At 37.0% G+C, this 24,096-nt stretch overlaps 4 protein-coding genes and 1 non-coding gene across 9 annotated transcripts in view; 3 read left to right on the top strand and 2 right to left on the bottom strand.

The window, feature by feature from the left end:
- Positions 1 to 3,975, top strand: part of LOC110110875 (elongation factor 1-delta-like) — an 18,299-nt gene extending 14,324 nt beyond the window's left edge. The window contains exons 6-7 of the mRNA XM_020842522.2: positions 3,173 to 3,334; positions 3,962 to 3,975. Coding sequence (XP_020698181.2) covers positions 3,173 to 3,334; positions 3,962 to 3,975 — 176 coding nt within the window. The remainder of the gene's footprint in view (positions 1 to 3,172; positions 3,335 to 3,961) is intronic.
- Positions 3,976 to 6,972: 2,997 nt separating this feature from the next.
- On the top strand, positions 6,973 to 9,784 carry LOC110110888 (paired amphipathic helix protein Sin3-like 5). 3 transcript variants are annotated; one of them, XM_020842537.2, is made up of 10 exons: positions 6,973 to 7,260; positions 7,492 to 7,653; positions 7,759 to 7,927; positions 8,025 to 8,123; positions 8,213 to 8,368; positions 8,467 to 8,688; positions 8,788 to 8,942; positions 9,075 to 9,208; positions 9,300 to 9,457; positions 9,643 to 9,784. In XM_020842537.2, the coding sequence occupies exons 2-10, from the start codon at positions 7,508 to 7,510 to the stop codon at positions 9,691 to 9,693; spliced, it is 1,290 nt and encodes a 429-aa protein (XP_020698196.2). In that variant the 5' UTR covers positions 6,973 to 7,260; positions 7,492 to 7,507; the 3' UTR covers positions 9,694 to 9,784. The 3 variants fall into 3 exon arrangements, with proteins under 3 accessions (XP_020698196.2, XP_020698195.2, XP_028552269.1); XM_020842536.2 differs by having other exon boundaries at positions 8,461 to 8,688; XM_028696436.1 differs by having other exon boundaries at positions 7,424 to 7,653; positions 8,461 to 8,688.
- Positions 9,729 to 12,020, top strand: LOC114578320 (exocyst complex component EXO70E2-like). 2 transcript variants are annotated; one of them, XM_028696438.1, is made up of 3 exons: positions 9,729 to 9,868; positions 9,988 to 11,732; positions 11,900 to 12,020. In XM_028696438.1, exon 2 carries the CDS (start codon positions 10,007 to 10,009, stop codon positions 11,102 to 11,104), a length of 1,098 nt encoding a protein of 365 aa, XP_028552271.1. In that variant the 5' UTR covers positions 9,729 to 9,868; positions 9,988 to 10,006; the 3' UTR covers positions 11,105 to 11,732; positions 11,900 to 12,020. The 2 variants fall into 2 exon arrangements, with proteins under 2 accessions (XP_028552271.1, XP_028552270.1); XM_028696437.1 differs by lacking the exon at positions 9,729 to 9,868 and having other exon boundaries at positions 9,978 to 11,732.
- Positions 11,169 to 20,310, bottom strand: LOC110110863 (probable sulfate transporter 3.5). Of its 2 annotated transcripts, XM_028696435.1 has the most exons (14): positions 19,899 to 20,310; positions 19,619 to 19,826; positions 19,496 to 19,525; positions 18,899 to 19,040; positions 16,857 to 16,922; positions 16,654 to 16,767; positions 16,359 to 16,475; positions 16,113 to 16,239; positions 14,977 to 15,263; positions 13,687 to 13,877; positions 13,510 to 13,592; positions 12,656 to 12,732; positions 12,423 to 12,579; positions 11,169 to 11,302 (listed from the first exon to the last, which is right to left on the bottom strand). In XM_028696435.1, the coding sequence occupies exons 1-14, from the start codon at positions 20,215 to 20,217 to the stop codon at positions 11,271 to 11,273; spliced, it is 1,950 nt and encodes a 649-aa protein (XP_028552268.1). In that variant the 5' UTR covers positions 20,218 to 20,310; the 3' UTR covers positions 11,169 to 11,270. The 2 variants fall into 2 exon arrangements, with proteins under 2 accessions (XP_028552268.1, XP_020698164.1); XM_020842505.2 differs by lacking the exon at positions 11,169 to 11,302 and having other exon boundaries at positions 12,287 to 12,579; positions 19,899 to 20,307.
- Positions 20,311 to 21,808: 1,498 nt separating this feature from the next.
- LOC114580046 lies at positions 21,809 to 21,915 on the bottom strand. Its single transcript, XR_003701345.1, has one exon. It is a non-coding gene; the product is annotated as a small nucleolar RNA R71 (small nucleolar RNA).
- Between the last annotated feature and the right edge of the window lie 2,181 nt (positions 21,916 to 24,096).

Here is a 24,096-nt window from a genome sequence, read left to right as displayed (position 1 = left end):
TAAAATAATATATAAACAAAATAATAATAATAATATAAAATAATACCAAAAATAAATATACATTTTCATTGTTTTTAAAATAATTTAAAATTTATTGATCATTTTTATATAAAAAAAAAAAATTTAACATGTAGAGAATAAAAATACAATCTAAACGAGGTATTACACGTCAAAAACGGAGCGAAAATGAATTTTCTGTGATTTTTTTAAAATATCAGGTTTAAAATACCATTAAAACTAATTAAAACATTAATTTAAATTAATTAATTGGCGGCGGGACGCGTGCAGACGCGGATAGGGCCATGAAACCGTGCCAATGATTGCGGGACAGTGACCTGGCGACGGTCTCCCACTCATCCACGTCAGCATCCATCTCGGCTGTTGATCACACGCGGCGCGAGATCAAGGGCTGAGATCCAACCAGACCGGAGGCGCGACCGTGGGATCTGACTGCGCGATGGATCTGAACCGCGGGATGGCTCTCCCGTGACCATTGATCAACAGATCAACGGCTGAGATCGCCTCTCAGCCTCCAGAGATGAAACCGAAGCCCTATAACTCTATCTTTGAAATTTCTCTCAAATTACTTGACCAAATTTGACGAAATTTTAAACATAGGTTCTATGAATGAACAGAAACCTTGGGGAAGTGTTTGTTTGGTGAATAATTAACTTTTTGAAAAGCTATTTAAAGCGACGTGTTTGAACTATTTTAAGGGATTTTACCGTCCGATCTTCAGATCTTTGACACGGTTGAGCTTGTAGACTGTCATTGTATGTTTCTCCTCTTGAAACCATGATCAAACGAGCCACGGATTGGTCAGATCGAAGCCTTGAGCGTCCAAGCCTTCGGGTCGACGAAATCTCGCCGCCGGCGAGGTATCACCATCGGGTTTTGATTGGGGAAGATGGTAGAGGACTCCAGGAACTCTCACACGAAGTCTCAGATCGTTTGGAGACTTGGTGCAAGAGAATTTTGGAAAAAGATCCCTAAAACACCCTAATTTCTTCTATTTAAACTCCTAAACCTAAGGGGAACGGTTAGGATTCAATCAATGGTTGGTTTGGATGGAATTTAGAGGGAATTAGTCGTGGGTTTGAATTTCAAAACAATTGGAGGCTTTAATTCCATTAAATGGGGCTTTAATGGGATCTAAATAGGTTATTTTAACCTATTAAAGACTTGGTTTGACCAAGTCAATGATTGACTTGGTCAAATCAGTCAAGAGAGTCAAATGAGTCAATGGGCTGAGCCTTGAAGACATGGTATTTATTTGAAATCAATTGAAAAGCATTTGGGTCAATTTGGGTCAACTCTGGTTGACCTGGTCAACCAAGTCGACCCAGGACCTGGGTCTTGGCTCAACAGACTCAGTTCAACTCATTGAACCTATTGGAGAGGGTCATAGGGTCTGACTTGGTCAATTTGACTAAGTCAACCTCCTCGACCAGGAGTCTGGGCAAAATCGAGGTCAACAGTGGCCTCTTCTTTGCAGCTCTTCTTGCTAAGATCAAGAAATCTATCAGAAGAAAAAGTAAAAAATGATGATGCGATCTTGCTATTGTTGCTGAAAATCAAAACCTGCAGTTCCTAATAGGGAATTTTATCACTTGGAGCCAAACAGTCATTAGGATCTATATTAGATTAAAACTAATCATGTCATGGCATCTGTGTATCCACAACTCAGCTGGTCAAAGTACTAAAAGAAGAACTATTGCTGATGGAGTTAGAGCTTATGGTTTTTAAGAATAAACAACCTGTTGAGCGACATAAAACTCTCAAAGGCACCCTGGTTCATGTAAGAGTGTAGGCTTATGCTCAGAGAGCTGATGAATGGTCTCAATTTGCGGAACAAACTACTCTACTCCCATGGAGCATCTCCAACCGAACACCAAACATGAGTATAACGTCATAAAAACTTCAATCAGCAACTAGAAAGCTATTTTAAGAAGCAATAAAAAAGCTATCCCAAATGAAACCTTAATCTAATTCATTTCCTCTATTATTTCCTTTGAACCTACTGACAGTCGAGTAAAAACTTCAACCAGCTACCAAGCTTCAAAGGATGACATTGCTGTGCATGCTGATTTTAGGTTACTTGCGAACTCAAGTACTTCCTATCAGTATCATCTTTAGTTGGCTATAAGATGGTATATTTTTTGAAAGGATCTGTTATTTGCATGTTGCTTCAGCTGCTGACAGCATTATAGTTTTCTGATTGTATTTGGCTATTCAAGTTTTCCACAATTCTAGAAATCTTCTATTCGCACATGCTGCAATTTTTTCTGATTGGAACTTGAGATTTAGGCCCCAGTTGATGAGGACGACGATGATGATGTTGATCTATTTGGCGAGGAGACAGAAGAGGAAAAGAAGGCTGCCGAGGAGCGTGCAGCTGCTGTGAAAGCATCCATAAAGAAGAAAGAGAGTAAGGCTTTTAACTTGTTATGACATATCATGCTTTTACACATTTTTATTATTTTGTGCTCATTATTATTTTACCTACAACATATTTTCAACAGGTGGAAATCTTCAGTTTTATTGGACATTAAGCCCTGGGATGATGAGACAAACATGCAGAAGCTTGAAGCAGCTGTAAGGAGTGTTAAAATGGATGGATTGCTATGGGGAGCCTGTATGTGACCCGTTGTCCTTGAATTTTTTTTATGTGTTATCTTGGTTGATTGTGTGGAAAGTTACTCATTGAATGGAAATGAATGGGCTATTATGTAGTAGGATATAGGCTGGATTTGAGCGAAATCTAGCCAAACGACCTAAAATGTAAAACGAAATCTCACAGCAAATGAAAGCCGCTATAGATGGAAAATTCCGCCTTTTCGTGCTAAGTCCCAAATTTTTGAAATCCTATTTTTTGCCAGATTTAAGAAATCAATTGGTTATAGAGGAAGAGTCCACTCTTTAAATCTGCTCTATAGTCACATGGGATTTAGTAGGATTTATCTTGACTGTTACTCAACAGTTTTCTGGATTTAGGCCCCTCAAGATTTTTGAAATTCGGATTTAGAGGATTTATGAAATCTTACTTAAATCAAATCCAGGGTGCTACCAAATTGCCCCTAAATGATGAACTTGTTTGGTACTCTTTTGCAGAAAAATTTTTATGCTGAGATGCTTTTTACTTATTAAATAGGTATTTTTTATTATGTTGCAGCAAAGCTTATTCCGGTTGGATACGGAATCAAGAAATTGCAGATCATGTTGACCATTGTGGATGACTTGGTATTTGTAGACAACCTCATCGAGGATCACCTGACTGCTGAACCAGCAAACGAGTACATCCAGAGTTGCGATATCGTCGCAGTTAATAAAATATGTAAGTTTATTCACTCAAATAAACTATCCTATTGGTCACATAATTTTCAAATAATCCCTCTATTCATTTCTCACTAATTTTCTTCAATTGTATTATTCATTGCAGAGAAAATTGCAAGACTTTGAAATAAGAGCTGCAGAGTCAAAGGATTGGTGTGCCAGTATTGCTTCTTGTTCTTGTATATTTGCTTCTGTATCTCATTCTTCAACACTTGTGTTTTTTGTCAGCTGGAATATTTGTACTCATGTACATAGACATTTTGATCCTCAATCAAGAATGTTATGTTGAACGAGTTGCTATAATTTGATGTGATATGTATTGGCATCAATAGCTGGCTATGAATTTTGTTATTTAGGTTTCGTTTGGGATGGCTTTTTTACTGCTTCTTAAAATAGTTTTTAGTACAACAAATAATTTTTTTGTACTAAAATTTTGTTTTAAGAAGCAATAAAAAAGTCGTCGCAAACGAATTCTTAGGTTTCGTTTGGAACAGCTTTCTTATTGCTTTCTAATCTAATTTTTAAATACAATTTTTTAAATAAAAAATTTCGGCGAGAAATTTTTTTTAAAAAGCAATAAGAAATGTTCTTTGAATCTAATGAATTTGTTGTGGTATTGTGATTTCAGTGGAAGGAGACTAGCTTTGAGTGAGAATGTTTGATTAGGATTTAGATTTTATTTTATTTTTGGTGGTACGGTGGACTTTTTTTATTTTATTAGTTGCTTTTTATGTTTTTATTATTTATTTTTTATTAAAATATAAGAATAGTTGATCATCTTTATTCTCCAACTCTTATTCATCTTCTTGTTGTTTTGACTTTAATATGATAGTTAATTTTATTAAAATATTATTATTAGAATTTTATCATAATAAATTTAAATTATTTTTTTTATGATAAATGCAATGTAATTTGAAATGCTTGTGTTTTTTTGTTATGAATATTATAAGAAATCAACTACTAAATAGAATTAGTGATCAATTAATTGACAATAGTTTAGCGAAGAAATATTTGATTATATTTGTTGTGTCCTGGAGTATTCGCGGTAATAGATAATTATATAGCTTAACGTCTTAGCATTATATGAAGATCCAATACACATGCAGATAAGAGAGAGTGTGTATCATTCATAAGAGTCACCAGAGTTTTACGTGGAAACCCTTGAAAAAAGGGAAAAACCATGGTTCATAACCCAGTTCGAATGAATGCACTGGTATTTCCAGTCGATTATAAATAAGGCCCTTCTTAGGGAGAAGGCCTTGGTTTTATGTTACAAATGTACGTCATATAGAGCGCATCACATAGACATGTTTGTTAGGTTGGAAGGGCCATTAGAGGTGATGGAGGTCGTAAGGACCGTAGTTGGCAAGAGATAGAGATCGAAAAGACCGTTGTCTGGCGATGTAGGTCGGAAGGACCGTAGTAGGTGATGGAGGTCAGAAGGATCGTAGTCGGTAGGAGATAGGGGTCCGAAAGACCGTAGTTGGCAGGAAACTAGGGTAATCAGAAAGATCATTGTTTGTTAATGTAGGTTGAAAGGACCATAATAGGCGACGGAGGTCGGAAGGACCGTAGTCGGCAGGAGATTGGGTTCAAAAAACCATTGTCTAGTGATGGAGGTCGGAACGACCATAATAGGCGATAAAGGTCGGAAGGACTGTAGTCGGCAGGAGACTGTGGTCTGAAAGACCGTTGTAGTAAGCGGTACTCTGGTAGAACTCTGGGTGTCAAGTGGTAGCCCACCAGAAGTCCGGGCATCAGGTGGTGTTCTGGTAGAGCACAGGGCCTCAAGTGGCGGTTAGGCGGAAGTCCGAGCCTTAGGTGGTGGCCTGGTGAAGTACAAGGCCTCTAGAAGTGGTCTGGAGGAAGTCCGGACCTCAAGTGGTGGTCCGGAGGAGGTGAGGGCCTCAAGTGGTGGTTCGGCGGAGCAACGACGTAAGGTGGTGGTCCAGCAAAGGTGAGGGCCTCAAGTGGTGGTCCGGCAGAGCAACGACGTTAGACGGTGGTCTGGCGGAAATGAGGGCCTCAAGTGATGGTCCGACGAAGGTGATGGCCTTAAATAGTGATTCGGCAGAGCAACGACATTAGGCGGTGGTCTGGCGGAGGTGAGGGCCTCAAGGGGTGGTCCGGCGGAGCAATGGCGTCAGACGGTGGTCCGACGAAGGTGAGGGCCTAAAGTGGTGGTCCGGAGAATACGAGGGCCTCAAGTGGTGGTTCGGCGGAGCAACGACGTCAGGCTGTAGTCAGGCAAAGGTGAGGGCCTCAAGTGGTGGTCCGGCAGAGCAACAGCGTCAGGCGGTGGTCCGGTGGAGGTGAGGGCCTCAAGTGGTGATCTGGCAAAGGCGAGGGCCTCAGGTAGTGGTCCGACGGAGTAACAGCCTCAGGCGGTGGTCCGGCGGAGGTGAGGGGCCTCAAGTGGTGGTCTGGTGGAGTAACGGCATCAGGCGGTGGTCCGGCGGAGGTGAGGGCCTCAAGTGGTGGTCCAGCGAAGCCGAGGGCCTCAGGTGGTGGTCTGACGAAGGTCCGTTGGTGGTCCAGCGAAACTCCGACGGTGGTTGAGGAGGAGCTGCTTCCTTCTCTTCTCTTCTTCTCTTTTTGCTTCCCTCCCCTCTTAAGAGAAATGAGGGGTTTATTTATAGATTTTTGGAGTGGCATGACCCGTAAATATTGAATCCCTTGATCATGTATTGTTCATCAGCCATTTGTAGGCCTTAATGATGTCAAAATTTGGAAATCCTGGGCTCGTTTGATTTTTCTCGTCGAGCCGCTCGATTCGTCTATAAGCACGTAAAGTTTGGAAACTATTTGGTGACCCAAATTGTGGTTTGAACCTTCCAATAATGCTTCAGGTCCTTGATCTGGATCCATTTGGACTCGAATTGAGTTGATTTTGGTGTCGTTGGGTTTGTATTTCCAAGACGTTCAGTTCGACTATAATTTTGCTGAAATCAGAGTTCGAATGATCTCCTTCAGAATATAAAGAGTTTGTATCATAAATTATAAATCTTAAAATTTTCTTTTTAAAATAATAAGTTTAAATAAAAAAGTTTTTAAAATAGTCAATATTGATCTTAAGCACAAATAAAAAAGTTGAATGAATATTTTAAAAGTAGGCTTTTAGCTTCTCTTCCCCATCCCTGAGAACATTAGGTATTGGTTCATATAAATTAGGCTAAATTGTAGTTAAGAAACTTTTATTTTTGCTATAAAAATGGTGCTGATGTAACAATTATAACTATACAATGGAGGAGCTTGCTATGTACTACCTCAAAAATAGGAGAAATCTTATAAATCAATGCATATTATATATTGATCATTTTCATCAATAGACTTTTGCCAATTTTAATCAATTATAGTTAATTAACTTAATATTGTAAATCTAATAAGATATATAAAATTTATTAAGTTAAATTAAATTCTAAATAATGTTTATTTATTAATTATCAACATTGTTTAAAATTAGAATTATAATTGCATTTAATATTTATCTACTTAAAAAATTAGTATTCATGTTATTTTTATTCAATTAGAATTTCATCTATTTATACATGTAATTATTTAATTAATTTTCACTGATTAAAATTTTTTTATGAATTTTGATATTTAAATAATAATTAAACTAACCTCACCGTGCTCACCTGATAACCGTCTCATCTCCATTCCCGGTCTTCACCTTCGCGTAATCCTCGACGCAAAAGAAGCGCGGATTTTGCCACGAGAGCTTCTACGGGATCCAGTGGAGTGTCTGAAATCCTCTTCTCTTTTAATCCTCTCTCAAACCAGAAATCCTCAAAGAATTGAAGGCAGGAATTCGCGAAGGGAGCTGGCTGGCGAAGGTTTCGACGGAATCTAGCATTTGTTCGTTTGAATCTCTTAAATCCGAAGAACTGCAGGACTTAGTAAATCTAGAGCTTGGGGCAATCGGAGGTAAAGCGGGATTGATAATACCGTAGAATTTTTTTATTATTAGGAGTAAGATTTACCTAAGTACTCTACCAATTACACAACAGATTCTTAGATGAAGAATTGGGCGGGAGGGAAAGAGAAGTTTTTGTTTTGGTGAATCTTATAATGATAATATTTCCTGCAGGGAAGTTTTGTATTTGTATTCGATATTCGATCTGCTCTAATTCATTTATTCTCATGGTCTTGGTGAAGATTTGGGCAATCTCATATGGCTTCGGATATGGATACAACTGAGCAGAAGTTAACGACCAGTGATGCCTTGGCGTATTTAAAGTGCGTTAAAGATTTGTTTAAGGATAATAAGGAGAAGTACAATGAATTTCTCGAAGTTATGAGGGATTTCAAGAGCCAGAGGTTTTGAGTTTGTCTTGTTTTTTAGTCGATAAATATGTTTGTGGTTGTTTTTCAATTCATATCGATGTTTTTTGGTTGGGTTTCTCAGATTTATGTTGGTTGCAGGACTAATACAAATGGAGTGATTATGAGGGTGCAAGAACTCTTTAAGGGGCATAGCGATTTGATCCTTGGTTTCAGCAAATTTTTGCCTAATGGCTACGAGATTAAGGTTCCAGTGGAAAAGAAGCCTGTTGAATTCCATGAAGCTTTCACCTTCGTGAGCAAAATTAAGGTGCTAATCTATATATAGGCTAAGTTGTTTACTGATTCAGATTATTTACCTCAATGTGCTTTTATTGGGTTCAATCTAATCACTCGCCTTCTTGCAGAGCCGATTTGAAAATGATCAACTTACTTACAGGTCATTCTTAGATACTCTTGAAATGTATAGGAATCATACTAAATCAAGCAGTGAGGTTCGCCGGGAGGTATGTAGTGATCATTTGTTTTTGTTTTTTTTAGCCATATAGCACTCATGGTTTGACGTATTTCTGATCTCAGTTGTTTTATTCTATAGGTGGCATTGCTTTTTAAAAATCATGAAGATTTATTTATGGAATTTTTACATTTTTTGCCTGATACAACTACATCAACTGCTCAACTTGTATCACCTGCTAGACGTTTTGCTAGGCGTGATAAGTTCAGAACTATGAAGCCTCCTTGCATGCAAAAGGTATTTCCTGAAAAAACTTTGGTGTTAATCATCCCAACCTAAATTGGTTCCATTAAATGAAATTTTTGCTGACATTTCTCTCCATCTTTTAGATTCAGGATAGAGATATGGATAGGGAACATGAAAAAAGGGATGCAAATATGACCGTTGAAAGTGTTAAATATAGAGAAGACAAGCAAATCAATCAAGGTTCTTCAGATTTCTCAAAAGACGTGGCTAATCACAAAGTTTCTTTATCCCCCAGTATAATGGATTACAAAGACTTGGATCTCTCGAACTGCCCAAGTTGTACTCCTAGTTATCGGCTATTGCCAGAAAATGTTAGTATTATATATCAATTTATTCTATTCTCTTTTAGTTATAACAATCTCTATGAATTATTTTAACTTGGTTTTATTTAAATTGTTGTTGACTGGCAGTGCCGTGCACCTGTCTCTAGCGACAGAACTGAACTTGACAAATCCGTTCTAAATGATGTTTGGGTTTCAGTGACATCTAGAACTGAAGATTATTCTTCTAATCCATCGAGGAAAAGTCAATATGAGGAAAGCTTATTTAAATGTGAAGATGATAGGTGACAAATTTTATTCCCTTAATATTTTTTAAGTATTTATTTATTTATTTTTTAATTCTTGTTTTGTTGGTGCCACATTTTGTTTAAGGAAATTGCTTTTGCCATTTCATAATATTTGAAATAAATGTTCAGATATGAGCTGGATATGCTAGTAGAGTCGGCAAATACAACTGTTGAGAAAGTTCAGAATTTGGTAAAAAAGATGCAGGATGATAATGATATCAACAAATTAGAATCACCGTTTCGCATTGAGGATCACTTAACCTGTTTGTGTTCATCACAATCATTTTACATGTGTGCTTAATTATATTTTCATCTTAATTATTTTCCTTATGAGAAATCTTTTCTTTTTGAAAGCTCGAAATTTGAACTGCATTGAACGGCTATATGGTGATAATGGCTTTGACGCAGTGGATGCTTTGAAAAAAAATGCTAGTGTTGCTTTGCCCCGCATATTGGATCGCCTGAAACAGAAACAAGAGGAATGGACTACTTACCGTGCTAACTTTAATAAGGTCTGGTCTGAAATTTATGCAGATTACTATTACAAATGACTCGGTTTTAATTTTACTCAATAAGATTTGATGAGCTAGAGTCCTTAAGGTATCTAGCTGTAATTTTTTGGCCATGTAGGAAGAATTTTCTTGTTTAGATCTAATATTGTTTTTCTGAGTTATTAGTGGTGGCCTCTTCTTTGCAGCACTTCTTGCTGAGATCAAAGAAATCTATAAGAAGAAAATGTAAAAAATGATGATGCGATGTTGCTATTGCTTCTGAAACCCAAAAACCTGCAGTTCCTAATAGGGAATTTGATCCCTTGGAGATCCACAAATCAGCTGGTCAAAGTACTAAAAGCAGAACTATTGCAGTGGTGCGCCGCAGCAAGTGCCAGACCCTCTCAGACGACTAGGCACCATTCTTGGCATGTACTTGTTCTGTTCCCTACTTTCCTTGAGAGTCAGATTCCTCTCTCTCTCTCTCTTTTTCTTTTTTCTTTTTTTGGAGGGTAATTAGAGGGCAAAAAGCCCATATTTCATTAAAACAGTTTAACAGAAGAAGGAGAAATGACTGAAAGTGAAGCACGGCTCGGCATATTGCTTGAAAAAATTGTTAACTGGGATTCCGATCAATCCATGATATGGGACCGAGACCATGATGAAACTTCTGAGTTTTTTCAAGTTGTCAGTGAAGTTCAGCAACTTGTTGACAAGTTAACAACCTCACCTGTGTATAATAAGCTTTTATGCTATGCTGATAGCACTCTTCAGATGGCCATGGATAGGCTTGAGGAGTTTGTGCACCTTCTGAGACAGTATAGGCAGCCTTTGGTGCCAGATCACATGTCATTTCGGTCCATGGAAGAGGAATTGTCAGAGGACTTCTCAACTAGTTCATTTGAAGAAGAAGCAATTCAGGGTAAAAGCCACCATGAAAGCAGCCGAAGATCAGAGGATTTTCTAGTCGATCTGATCCATCCTGATGTTTTATGTAACCTCAGATGCATAGCTGAAACGATGTTTTCGGCCAAGTTTGACAGGGAGTGCTGCCAAGCCTACATTAGTGTCAGAAAGGATGCACTTGATGAGTGTCTTTCTGTTCTTCGCATTGAAGAAGTCCTGCAGCTGGAATGGTCATCACTGAATTCCATGATCAAGAGGTGGAATCGAGCTCTGAAAGTTTTTATACGCGTTTATCTTTCGAGCGAGAGTCGTCCATGTGACCTCATATTTGGAGAACTTTCAGTGTCACTAAGACAGTCCTTCTTTGTTGAGATCTCAAAGAGCTCTATCATGCAATTCCTCAATTTAGGAGAAGCAATAGCAGTTGGACCACTAAAGCCAGAGAAGCTCTTCAGGATACTTGACATGCATGAGGGATTAGCAGCTCTTCTCACCGACATCGAATCACTCTTTCCAAATGAGTCAGGCTCTTTCATTGTAAATGAATGCAATGAGATTTTGTCAAGGCTGGGTGAATATGTGAGAGGAACCTTCTCCGCAGTCAAGAATGCGATTCTAAGAAACACATCAACAACAGGTTTTGCAGGAGGTGGAGTTCATCCTCTCACAAAGTATGCCATGAACTACATAAAAGCACTTGCAGATTACCGTGTAACAATGAATGCGCTCTTTGATGAACAGATTCCTCTCTCTCTCGCCTAAACGCTTCAGCTCCCTGACCTCACGAACAAGTAAAATTCACTCAGAGAAAAAGAAACAGAGCGTTTCTTCTCATGCCGATCTGTTTCCCCGCGGCTTCGCCCTTTGACCTTCTGTTAAGTTTTCCATTCGTCAGATCTGATTAAGAAGAGGAAGCTAGAGTGGAATTTTATTCGGAGTAAGATTTACCTAAGTCCTCTTCCAATTACCAAATAGATTCTTAGATGAAGAATTGAGCGGAGGGAAAGAGAAGTTTTTGTTTTGGTGAATCTTATAATGATAATATTCAAGCTCTCCGACAACAGCCACACCTCCGCCGGGCGACACCTCAAACTTCAAGCTCTCCGCCACCCTTGCCGCCGCCCCGACAACCGCCACACCGCCAGCACTTCCTCCACCAGTTCCAGCGCCGGAAATGCCGCCGCCGGCATTGCCTCCAGCTCCAACAAAGCAAGCGCCTGCACCAGCACCTCTGCTTCCGCCGGTGTTGGCGCCGGCTCTGGCGCCAAAGGGAGGAAAAAAACATAAGAAGAAAAGGCATAGGAAGAAGAAGGGACCGGCGCCGGCGGCACCGCTGCAATCTTCCTCGTCGGACGAGGATATCACGGCGCCAGCGCCGCAACCAGCTGACGTATATCATTACCTTCTCTCTAATTAATCAAAATTAGTCTTTAATTAAAGTTTATAGTATACTAATTACAAATTAAAATTGCCAATTTTTTTAATAAGAATATTTGAGCTAATTTTTTTATAAATGACACTAAAATTATTTTATTTGGCTGATTTTCTTGATTGCAGAATGGAAGTATAGCTATACAAGGAAGATGCGCAAGAACAATGATGGCCATTGTTGTGCTCTTTGCAGTTGTCAGTTGAAGTGTATTATTTCTACAATTTTTTTCTTATTTCATTTATATTGGAAAATTTATTTCATTTGATGATTTTCTTACTGCTTCTTAAAACTATTTTTTAGTACAAAAATTATGATAAAGCCGTCCTAATTGAGTAGATGAGGTGATTCTCCTTGCTAGAAGAATGTGAAGAGCATTAATTAGACATTTCATTTGTAATTTTTGGAGTGATCAATTTGTAACATCTTTGCTTTAAACACTTCATATCTCAGTTCTTACTTAGCCTTTGGCATTTTCACACCTCCATGATCTTCAATCTAATATTTTTCATAAAGTTACAACAACACCATACCATAGATTTCGAATGAAAAAATAGCTTAGCAGACCCTTCAAGTGTTTAAATTAAGCTTTGGCTCTGAAGTAAGTCACGGCATCAGCATAACGAAAATGAAGAAGCTAAGCATGCTCTTGCTTCCCATTCCTCTTATTACCTTCTTCAAGAGCAAAATTGCATCCTGATACGGCGTCTTGGATGGAAAGAAATATCCATTCCTTTCCAACAACATCAATGAAACCAGCTGCCATCAGCTTCTCCACCACTTGCCCCCTTGGATTTGTTATTGCCATCTGTACGTGTAATATAATAGATTTGTTTCTTCTTTTTTCACAGGTTCTCTCAATTAAATTTGGAAATTAGACTTGCCTGGATCATCTTCTTGCCAAGCATCCTATGGACTTCAAATAGCATTCCGATGCCGGTGTTGTCAATGGCAGCAACGCCTGCAATCATAATGCTTAATGGCCAATATTTATGCGAATACATAAAAGAAAAAAATTACTACATAAAAAGTATGCAAAACTTTTTTTTTAGATTCAGGCTATGTTTGGGATAGCTTTCTTAATGCAGTCTAAAATAGTTTTTTAATTAGAAATTTTCTTGAATTAGAAATTTTTATATTAGAAAGTAGTTTTAGAAAGAAATAAAAAAGTTGTACCTAACAAAGTCTCAATTGATGGCTATTTCTGAAAACTATCGTTGCATATTTTACTATAATTAATTGTTAATAATTACAATCATATATCATTAATGAATCATAAATATTAGATATCTTTAAGAGGCTATCTACCTCCAAATCGGAAGGAGGAATTATTACATGCAGTCTCTGGACGGGAAGAACCGTCCATATTTGTTACGTATTTACTGAGTATTTGTTGCATATTTATAAATACTCACTAAATACTAAGTAAATACTCAATTGTGAGTTTTACTAAGTATTTATTTAGTATTTTGTAAGTATTCAGTGAGTATTGCTAATTTACTATATATTTCTTGAATATTTGTTAAATATTCCGGACTCTGCATAGAATAATTTCTCCCCAAGAGGGGGCTCCCAGCTCATTCCAATTTGTCCGCAATTAAATCCACAAAGAATATTTTCTTCGGAAGTTAAAAATTAAACTCCAAAACTTACATCTAGCTCAGAATCAAATAAATTAAATAGCATTAGTAGACACTTTGAGTATAATTTCTTCTCTAAAAGGAAAAAAGTGACTAACCACCCATATCAAATATAATGTAATGAAGATCCTGGCCTTTCTCCTTCGTACAGTTTTCTTCATCTTCAACCCATCTCGTAATCCTTATATCAGAATATGTTTATATAATTTTTTTTCAAAAACATTAAAGAATATTAGTGATAATAATAAAGGAAAAAACCTCTTATTCTCTTTTACCTTTCTCTTAGATAGCTGGCATTGACGAAATAGATGGGCGAGCCCAATTGCAGGATAAGGAAACCTGGAAAGGTGGTTGAATCAGGGTAGTTCTTCATGTCCAGGTAGAGCTCGGTTCCTGCCACATTTCCAAGCCTGCAAGTAGTTGGTCTGGCCATATGTAACATCGCTCTTATTATAGACAAACCCACCTGTAGCAAAGAAGAAGCCAAAAATGTTGGAAAATAGGCAGAATCAAATTAAAATATAGAGCAAGTAAACCATTAAATAGAAAAACAGATCTAGGAATTTTTATGGGTTCAGGCAATTAATGGCTATGTTACAGTGATGCTACTATAGATTTTATTATAATTTGATTTTGAAGAGTTATACTAGCTCCTAGTTCCTCTAATACAAACATAAGAGAACGCGTGCATTTTTTTTTAATTTTAAAAGAGATGGAGCATCTTGAGCGGTGCAACTTAGACTTCATTTGAAACAATTTTGTTACTGTATTATGAAACGGTTTTCTAACACAAAAATTTTAAATTAAAAAAAATGTAATAATAAAGCAGAAAGAAAATTGTCCCAAATAAAATCTTGATGTCATTTTGTATTCAAACAATTGTTATGGCTCTATTGAGTGTCATTTTTGTATTTCATTTTAGAAATTCTATGATGAAGAAATTGCTAGTAAGAAAGTTTCTATCCAAATTTTTTAAAAAGAAAAAAATTGTAATACCCACATTAGGGCGTCTTCAGCCGAACTCCAAACGATTGAAAGGCGTAGTTGGTTTGCTCTATTCGAACAACAAAAAAATCGCTAATCGGTGGAGGGTGAACAGTGTGACGCCAATATTGGAGTTGCACTGTTCACCTACGCGATTTTCCAGTCTCAATCGGATTTGTCGAAGAAACGTCCATAAGAGGAGAAAGACGCTTACCTTCGAAGTTCGATTGAAGATAAATCACGACATTTTTGAGTTTCACTGTATTTTGAAGTGAAAAATGGGATTTCAAGTTGGAGAGGCCCTTAGATTTCAAAAAACCTACTTTTCAGATTAAAGTTGTATAGCATTTTTTATAGACAATATTACAACTGCAAACAAATTCTAGAGCTGAGCCAAAGATCTAAAATTTATGGGATTTCGTCTGCACTATTTTTAGATTAATATTATGTATTTAGAGTTTATATTATTCTAACCTCAAAATAAATTTAATAATAATTTTTAAAATTATCCTCATACAATTTATATTAAAATATCATAAAATATTCTCGATCAGAAGTCCAAACGTGGAAGGTAGACTTACTGATAAGAGAAGGCCGACTTCAATGTTGGCAAAAACAACGCCGAGAACAGCAGATATGCAGACGCAGAAATCGAATTTGTCGACCTTGAAAAGATGGCGAATCTCATGGAGTTCAATGAGGCCGAGCATGGCGACGACGATGATGGCCGATAGAGCCACCAGCGGCGTGTACTTGAAGAGAGGAGCCAGGAAGAGAAGTACGAGCATCATACATAACGCCATTATCACATTCGACATGGGCGTCCTACATCCAGCATGGTAGTTCACTGCAGATTTTGAGAAGGGACCTGCTCCATCCAAAATACAAATTAATTAACCACTTCATTAATAGGAGAATGTAGGCAAATTTACCCATTTCAATGCAAATTAGGGGTGTCAATATTAATAGGGGTAACATTGTAATTTGTAAACAATTTATATAATAGTTCTAAGTGTTTTGTATACATTATCTTGCAAAATATCATGTATTAAGTACAAATTAATTTTCCAAAAATCAATTCTCCTTCATGATTCTAATAGAGTACGGGTTTAATCGTGTTGACTTGAATCCGAACTGGGTCAAGTTCGGGTTAGAAAAAGTGACTCGAAACCTAAATCGGGTCAGGGCAAAATTTGTCGGGTCAAAGTCGGGTTTGACCCAAACACGACCCGTTGACATGAATTGACACCCATAATGCAAATTCATTACTAATTTTGATAAAAAAAAAAATTTAACCATAATTAAAAAGTTAAATTTTTTAAAAATTGGATTAAGAGGCCGGTTAAATTTTGAACATGATCAGTCCTAATCAACAACAACAACAACATCAAGCATTTATCTCTTTACGTGGGGTCGGCTACATAAATCTTTTTTTCTCCAATGTGTCAAGTTAAAAGTCTTTTTAGGTCTATCTCTAACTTTTTTTAAATAATTCAAATCTAATACGTCTATTTTCCTAACCGGGTCATCAAAAGCCCGCCGTTTTATCTCTCTAATCTTATCTTCCGCTGGAGTTCTAATAAAATAAATAAAACAATTTGGAGATTCATTTTGATCAGAAATTTGATAAAATAATCCTATTTATTATTATTTTATTTTATTTATGAGCTTCAATTATCAATAGATCTATGAAGTAGCTCGATCGGAAGAACAATACCAGTGGTGACATAGCAAGAAGTGAAGGAACCGACGATGTTCATTAAACCAAATGCAATCATCTCTTTATTTCCATCCGTCTGTTCGTTCTTCAACAAACCAAAGCTCCGGCCGACGGCAATTCCTTCCTGAAACAGAAAAAAAAAACGAATTAAAACATAATTATAATTCGTTTCAGGAGGAAGAATTTACAGCTACAGATATATTTTTATTATAAATAAGAGAAGTAGAAATAATATATAGTTACTGCTAGAGCTGTGAATCCTGCGACCAGACCGGCTTGCAAAGCAGCTGAAAGGTATGGAGATTTGAATTGCAGCTGTGATAATGAAATTGGATTGAGCCCCTTCTTCAGCTCACCCACCTATATATCACAAAACAATTATTTATTATATATATAGGAGAAAATTTTTTATATAAATATTATTTTTCTGGAAGCGCAGAATTCTTCTATGCAGAAAAAGAAAATGAATCAAATCAACGAAAGCGCTAATCAATTTAAAACTGCAATTAGAAGAGAAAATATAAATAAAAAAGCTTACTATAGGGATTCCATGGTCCTTCCCCTTAACCACAAAGGCGAGAACTCCTCCCATAATTATCACAAGCAGTGGAGAAATAGCGTTCACCCAAAACAGCCTTGGAATCTTTTCTTTCTGCAACAATATTTGATCAGTTTTATTAAAAAAAAAAAAAACGGAGTGAAAAAGCGAAAAAGAAAATTACAAAAAGGCACATCCCATACCAGACGTCGAGTTGCAACTAAAATGATGATGAAGCACAAGCCCAAAATTGCACTCTGCCATTTCCACTGCATTTAAAAAAAAAAATCCTATTAAGTTCAATTCCAGTTGCCATCTCCAACGGGGCAAATTATTACGTCCGGTCATCAGACGTCCTGACATCCAATTCAGACGCCCCACATCACCCAAATACATTGGGATCCGATGTATTTTGGTGACGTGGCGCGTCTGGATTGGTGTCCGGACGAATCTGGACACCAGACGTAATAATTTGCCCTCCAACGGACAGGGAGGATCCACCTTAAGCTCGGGGCGGCAATTGTCCCCCCCCCCTAAAAATAAAAAAATCTTTATTACATAATATTTTAGATAATTTATCTCTCTCAATTTATTTTTTTAATCTTTATTACAATGATTTTTAGGCAATTGTCCTCCCTAAAAGTTTTAAAATATTATAATCTTTAGGCAATTGCCCCCCACATAATTAAACATATTGTGTAAAAGTGATATTATTAGGGAACGAAGAACCAAATATAAAAAGAAATAGTAAATAAAATCCAAATATATCCTTACAAACATAATAGGATTGAAACCCGCTGGGGGGCGCTACCCTCGTCATATATGTGAAGCATACAATGATCAATGATATTAACAAAAAGGGGTCGAGCTAAATTATACACTTTTACTCAAAAAGTTGCCCCCTTTGAAATTTAAGGCTGGTTCCGCCCTTATCAGTCGAACTGCAAACAAGGATTTGCCATCCGCGAGTTTCTTAACCCGAACCCTAAAATGCGCAGCATTCATGCACGCTATTGTGAACAGTGCGACGTCAATATTAACATCACATTGTTCACAAATACGCTTTAATTTTGAGAAAAAATATTGTAAAATGATTGAATTTTAAATTATGTTATTAAAATGTTGAATTATTATTTTTTTATATAAAAAGTAGTATTTTAAATTTTGATCCCAAATATATTATGTTATTAATTTTATAAATTTAACATATATTTATGTAATTAATTTATTTAAATTAGGCTTTTTATTTTAAATTTTATTATTTTAATTTTAATTTTTTTTGTTAATTTCAGTCGTACCTCGTGCTGGAACTGTTGCGTCCAGGAGTATTCACGTTGGTAGAGAAATATCATATTTAATGTCTTAGCATTGTACGAAAATCCGGCACGCAATCAGATAAGGAGAGAGGGTAATTAATTTATTTAAATTAGGCTTTTTATTTTAAATTTTATTATTTTAATTTTAATTTTTTTTGTTAATTTCAGTCGTACCTCGTGCTGGAACTGTTGCGTCCAGGAGTATTCACGTTGGTAGAGAAATATCATATTTAATGTCTTAGCATTGTACGAAAATCCGGCACGCAATCAGATAAGGAGAGAGGGTCTAGAATTTATGAGACACCAAGATTTTTACGTGGAAAACCCCTGAAAAAGGGGGAAAAACCACGGGCCTAGCCCAGTTTGAATGAATCCACTAGTATTGCAGTCGATTACAAATGAGGCCCTTCCTTGGGAGTGATGTGAATACAAAGAATCAATATTGGCATGTTCGTTTGGTCGAGAGGACCGTAGTTAGCAGGAGACGGAGGTCGGAAGGCTTGTAGTCGGTGGGCGACATAAGTTAGGAGGACCGTAGTCGGCTGGCGACGGAGGTCGGAAGGCTTGTAGTCGGTGGGAGACATAAGTTAGGAGGACCGTAGTCGGCTGGCGACGGAGGTCGGAAGGACTGTAGTCGGCGGGCGACGTAAGTCAGGAGGACCATAGTCGATTGGAAGCAGAGGTCGGAAGGACTGTAGTCTGACAACGACGATCAGAAGGACAACGTCAGGTAAAAGTCCAACAATGGAAAGAAATCCATCTTCGCGTAGACATCCAGCGAAGTAGACTCGCTGAAATCAGAGTTCATATGCTCTCAAATTTAATTTTTGAAGTTTCTGAACTGATTTTTCCTCGAGATTCATGCCCAATCAAGATAATTTCAAGATGACGTATCAGGAACATTTTAAAATTTATAATTTCACACATACCTCATGCCGATTCTGAAAGACAGCTTCGACAACTGACACCACATCCGTCTTGCTGGTAAAATGCTGAAGCCCAAGCAAACCTTTCAACTGCTGCAATATGATAATCATGGCCGCACCTGCCATATAACCTGTGATAGCAGATCTACAAATAGTGCACAGTCAGAATTTTTTTTTTAAAGGGGGTTGGTGGGCAAGTCAAATTCGTGCGCAATTCTTCTTGAGCGACAACGCCTCTTAAGTGAAGCCCAATTAAGTGAAGGCTAGAAGATTTATCATGCCGTCAAGCATCTTTCGGGAGTGACAACGGGTGGATACCCCGCTCCCAAAAGAAAGAAATTTTTTTTGTGGTGTGGGAGAAAAAGCTTCGCTCAACCAGCGAGCTGTTGAGCGAAGCTACACTCATAATCTCATCTAAATTATATATATAATATTTAAAAATATCGTTAATATTTTTAATAGATATTTATAACTCAAAATTCTATGATTTATAAAGAGATATAAATAAATATTTTTATAAAAATTAAATTTATGCGAATAAAAATAATAAGTCTATAAAAACATGTGTCTTTTATATGTATACTGAAAATTCGGTCTTACCTGGAGAGAAAATCCACCAGTATTCCGAGCCTGTAGATATGTAAAACATAATCAAAACAATTATGTATGTAAATCTCCCAATTAAAAATCGCTAAAAATAGAAACCAATGGCCGGATCATCACCGGAAGATGCCCAGCGCTAGCTGGAACATGCCGGAAAAGAACGCCGCCGTGAAGATTGTAAATAAGTAGTTCTCCGGCTCGTTTTCCGGAGAAACGGTGTCCCTGATGCTTGATGAAAGCAATAGCGATACGGCGGCGGCCGTTCCAACGGCGAGATTGTTCGAGCTGCCGAAGACTGCGTAGACGAGCGGGGGAGTAAAACTTGAATCTGAAACCACGATCGCAAATTATTTAATGATGGATCTGAATTCTGAAACAGAGATCGCAAATAGTTACTTACAGAGTCCGATGACCGGCGGAATGTTGGCGAGCTTGGCGTAGCTGATGCCTTGGGGAATGGCGAGGCTGGTGATGGTGATACCGGCGAGGAGATCATAGGCGAAGAAGGAGGGCTTGTAATTGGGAGCCCATTGAAGGATCGGCGCGAAGTAGGAGAGAACGAACCAAGCACGACGGCGGGGTGGAAGGCCGGCGAAATGGCGGAAGGGGTCGTCGGGAAAGAAGGTTTCCTTTAGCTGTGTCTTTAGGGAAGACATGAACGAGCTGTGTTGGGATAGGTTAACAGTTGGTTTCTTCTGCTCCTCCATTATCGTTCCCATCAGTCGCAAGAACCAGAGTGAGAAACGGTAGGTGGAGTGGTGGGGAGGAAAAGAGGGTGCGATCGGAAAAGTGGTGGAGGTTGGGTTTATATAATAGGGGTGGCTCGAAGGCGGCGAGATGGTTTATATAAACGTGGCAACTGTAATCGTGCAGTTAAGGCCTGCCTGCTCCGGTCCGGTGGGCAGTTAGGATTTGCGACTAAGGGCGGACAGCATGGAAAAAAGAGTACTATTAAAGATTAGATTTTTAGAAGGGAAGAGATGACAACATAAAAATTAATATCCAGATTTTCTTGAAGGAAGATGTTGATAGAATGCTTATTACATTGTTGAAGTTGAGAGAGTCTTTCAGCAAGAATTTAAGATAAATCAAAATGTTAAAGTTGGGGGTCAAATTTGATATTGATGGCATTCATTGGCATTATTGATGATTGTAGGTAATTAAGTTAATAGGAATTAGAGTAAACATGTGACATTGGTTAGAAGTTTATAAGCTAGTTAACTCTAGTTAACAAATGACATAGACTAGAAGGACAGTAGTAGGGTGATAGTGGTTGTCAAATGATGATGATATGGCATTGTAATCATGAGCGATGGAGGCCTGAAAATTATAGTCGATGTGTGACCGAAGTTGGAGGATCAATTTTGTCGACGATGGCTAAAGGATCGTAGTAGGTGGGCAACAGGGGGTCAGAAGGATTATAGTCGGGTGACGGAGGTCAAAGTACTGTAATTCGAGCGACAAAGGTCAAAGTACTATAGCTCGGGTGACGATGGTATATCTAATTTATTACTTGACATGATATGTACTATTACATAAAACTAGAGTTACACACATAATAACTTGTTTGAAATATAGTAGTGGTAGTTGGTCAAGTTCTTGACGCCGTTGTTGGGGAGAAGAATAATTATCTTTATATTCACTTTATATTGTTTTAAGAATTGCTTGTTTAATTAATCCTATCATTATACTAGTTATCTTGCTCTTTGTTAGTATTATCATTTATTTTGCTATACTTAGTATATTTTATGCATTACAAATTATTCAATTGTGCTTTGATTTACATTTTCATCTAGTTTTTATTGTTATTGTATGCATAGTGGAGCATAATTAGAATAAGTCTTGTTTGATCATGAGATAGAGAAAATTTTGAAAATATTAAAGAGATTTAAAAAGCAACAAAAATTCTTAGAAATTATTGGCCAAGTCTAAGAAGAGAACCAACCTATACTACTTAAAAGTATGCAAATTCCATGGTAGAAGGCATTCATCAAAACATTAATATATACCATATCCAAGCTAATAATTTTGAGCTAAAGTCTTCTATCATTTAAATTGTACAAAATTTATAGTTTAGGATAACTCCTATGGAGTATCCTAATTTACATATATCTATTTTTTTTAGAAACTTATGCAATATTTAAGTATAACGGGGTTATCGACGATGTTGTTAAACTCAAATTGATTTTGTTCTCCTTAAGGGACAAAGCTAAAATGTGGTTGAATTCTTTACCCACGTGCTCAATTACCATATGAAATGATTTAGCACATAAGCTTCTAGCCAAGTATTTCTCTCCTTCTAAAACTATAAAACTTAGAAATAATATTACTTCATTCATTCAATTAGATGTAGAATCAATATATGAAGCTTGGGAGAGATTTAAAAAACAGCTTAGGAAATACCCACACCATGCCTTGTCTAATTGGCTTAAGCCCACAGTCTAAGCCTCCAAAAGTCCCAACCCCTTTTCATGTGGAAAGAAGAGACATATTTATAGATTCTGAGAGTAGCATGCTCCATAAATATGGAGAAGATTCAAGCTGAATTTAGAGTGCTCCGTTAGGACAACCCATAATGATTCCTTTGATTATAGAGCATTTGTCAAGCATTTATGTGCTTTAATGATGTCAAAATTAAGCGATCTTGGGCTCATTGGATTTTTCTCATCGAACCGCTCAAATCGACTATAAGCATGCCATATTGGATATCCATTGGTCATCCAATTAATTCTTTGGAGCTTCCAAATATGTTATAAGATGATCTTATTTGAGCTCATTTGAGCTCGGATTGGACCGAATTTAGTGTCATTCGGTTCATCTCACTTAGACATTCAATTTGACTATAACTTTGCTAAAATTAGATTTCTTATGATCTCATATTTAATTTTGGAAGTTGATAACAAAAATATACCTCAAAATTCGTACTCGATCAAAATAATTTTTGAAGAAGTATCAATTCTAGAACTCAACAATAAAATAATGCTTATGGCTTTTAGTGGCAAAGAAGAGGTGAATTTTAAACTAACAACTCAATCTTTTCTCCCCCCAAATGGTCATCGCCTTACCTAAGAATAAATTTTGGGTTGTGACTTGGGCAGGATAGTAAGTGAAAAGAAAGAGAAAGAGAAAAAGAAAATAAAAATATTTTGTCTGACCTGAGGGTGACCGAGAATTCCTTGTATTGCCACTTACCTTCGCTCATGCTTCCTTCACGTGTGGAATGCATAGTTTTGTGCATCGTGTTGTGTTATTTTTGGAAAATTATTACGTCCGGTGTTCGAACAAATCCGGACACCAATCCAGATGCGTCACATCACCCAGATGCACCTGGGGCCCAATGTATTCGAGTGACGTGGCGCGTCTGGATTGGTGTCCGAACTGTCCGGTGACCGGACGTAACAATTCGCCGTTATTTTTGAAGTAAGTTTAGGCTTCCTTTGCCATGATTTTTTAATTATTTCTTAAAGTAGTTTTTTTTTTTTTTTTAAGTTCAATTCGAGTTGAATATCTCGATGATAATTATAAATAGGCTATCATTTTTCAAAAGAATGGGGGTTTGGACCTTAACTTAAAATTAAAGAGAGCTAAGAGAGCTATGAAGTCCAGAGCTTCACCCTATGTTCAATGTTGACAATCAACACTAGTAACTGCAATCATATAACCACCAATGTGTGTGTATTGTCACCCATCAGTTGCCACTCAACTGTCGTCGCCTCATCATTATCGCCCAACTATAGTTTATTCGCCAATGTTTCCCAACTATAAAATTTCTCAACCACCATCATTTGCCTATATCTTCGTCAACTTTATTGTCCATCATCACTTAGAAGCTAGTCAATGCTTGCTGTCGTGACACCCACGCCTATTTATGTTGTTGTCAACAATGTCGACGCAGATCATCAACTCTAAGTCTGACTCTTGATATGAATATCAAGATTTATACTGGACTTATTTGTCTCTCATATCCTCTCTTCAATAAAAAATAACAAAATATCAATATTTTTAATTTATTATTATTATTTGTATTAAATGGTCATCGCCAAATAAATTTTGGGTTGTTGCTTTGGCAGGTTGGTAGCATATACTATTAATTCAAACAAACCGGTTTCAAGTAGCCCTATTCAAATTTTCCTCTCATCTTTTTCTTTTATGTCAATACAATCATATATTGAACTACAAATAGGCTAAACTTTCAATCATTCCATAATAATTTGTGGACTTGTATTTAGGCTTTCTTTAAGATAGCTTTTTAAAAAAATATTGCACTAAAAATTATTTTAAAAAGTAGTAAGAAAATTATCCCCAGTAAAGCCTTAGATTTACTTTTGGGGCGATTTTTTTATTGCTTTATAAATCAACTTTTTAGTACAAAAAATTTCAACTTAAAAAGTTTTTGTACTTAAGAGCTGCTTTAGTTGTTTGGGATGGCTTTCTTGTTTCTTTTTAAAATAAATTTTTAGTGCAAAAATTAAAAAAATTGTACTCAAAAGCTGCTTCAAGAAATAATGAGAAAGTCATCTTAAACGAAGCCTTAGTCTGCTAAGAGTTGGTGAAGCCTAGTGATTGATGAGTGAAAACTAATTAAGCTAGGGCGTTAC

The sequence above is a fragment of the Dendrobium catenatum genome, unplaced genomic scaffold, assembly GCF_001605985.2.
Source record: "Dendrobium catenatum unplaced genomic scaffold, ASM160598v2 fragScaff_scaffold_743, whole genome shotgun sequence".
Classification (NCBI taxonomy): domain Eukaryota; kingdom Viridiplantae; phylum Streptophyta; class Magnoliopsida; order Asparagales; family Orchidaceae; genus Dendrobium; species Dendrobium catenatum.
This window is presented reverse-complemented; position numbering and strand designations above follow the sequence as displayed.

Coding starts and splice junctions, on each gene's coding strand:
- LOC110110888 (XM_020842536.2), top strand. CDS start 7,508: ATGGCTTCGGATATGGATACAACTGAGCAGAAGTTAACGACCAGTGAT. Junction 7,654..7,758: donor AGGGATTTCAAGAGCCAGAG/GTTTTGAGTTTG, acceptor TGTTGGTTGCAG/GACTAATACAAATGGAGTGA. Junction 8,369..8,460: donor AGCCTCCTTGCATGCAAAAG/GTATTTCCTGAA, acceptor TCCATCTTTTAG/ATTCAGGATAGAGATATGGA.
- LOC114578320 (XM_028696438.1), top strand. CDS start 10,007: ATGACTGAAAGTGAAGCACGGCTCGGCATATTGCTTGAAAAAATTGTT.
- LOC110110863 (XM_028696435.1), bottom strand. CDS start 20,217: ATGGGAACGATAATGGAGGAGCAGAAGAAACCAACTGTTAACCTATCC. Junction 15,264..16,112: donor TTCTTGCTATGTCACCACTG/GTATTGTTCTTC, acceptor TGGATGGAGCAG/GTCCCTTCTCAAAATCTGCA. Junction 12,733..13,509: donor CATTATATTTGATATGGGTG/GTTAGTCACTTT, acceptor TTATGATTGCAG/GCGTTGCTGCCATTGACAAC.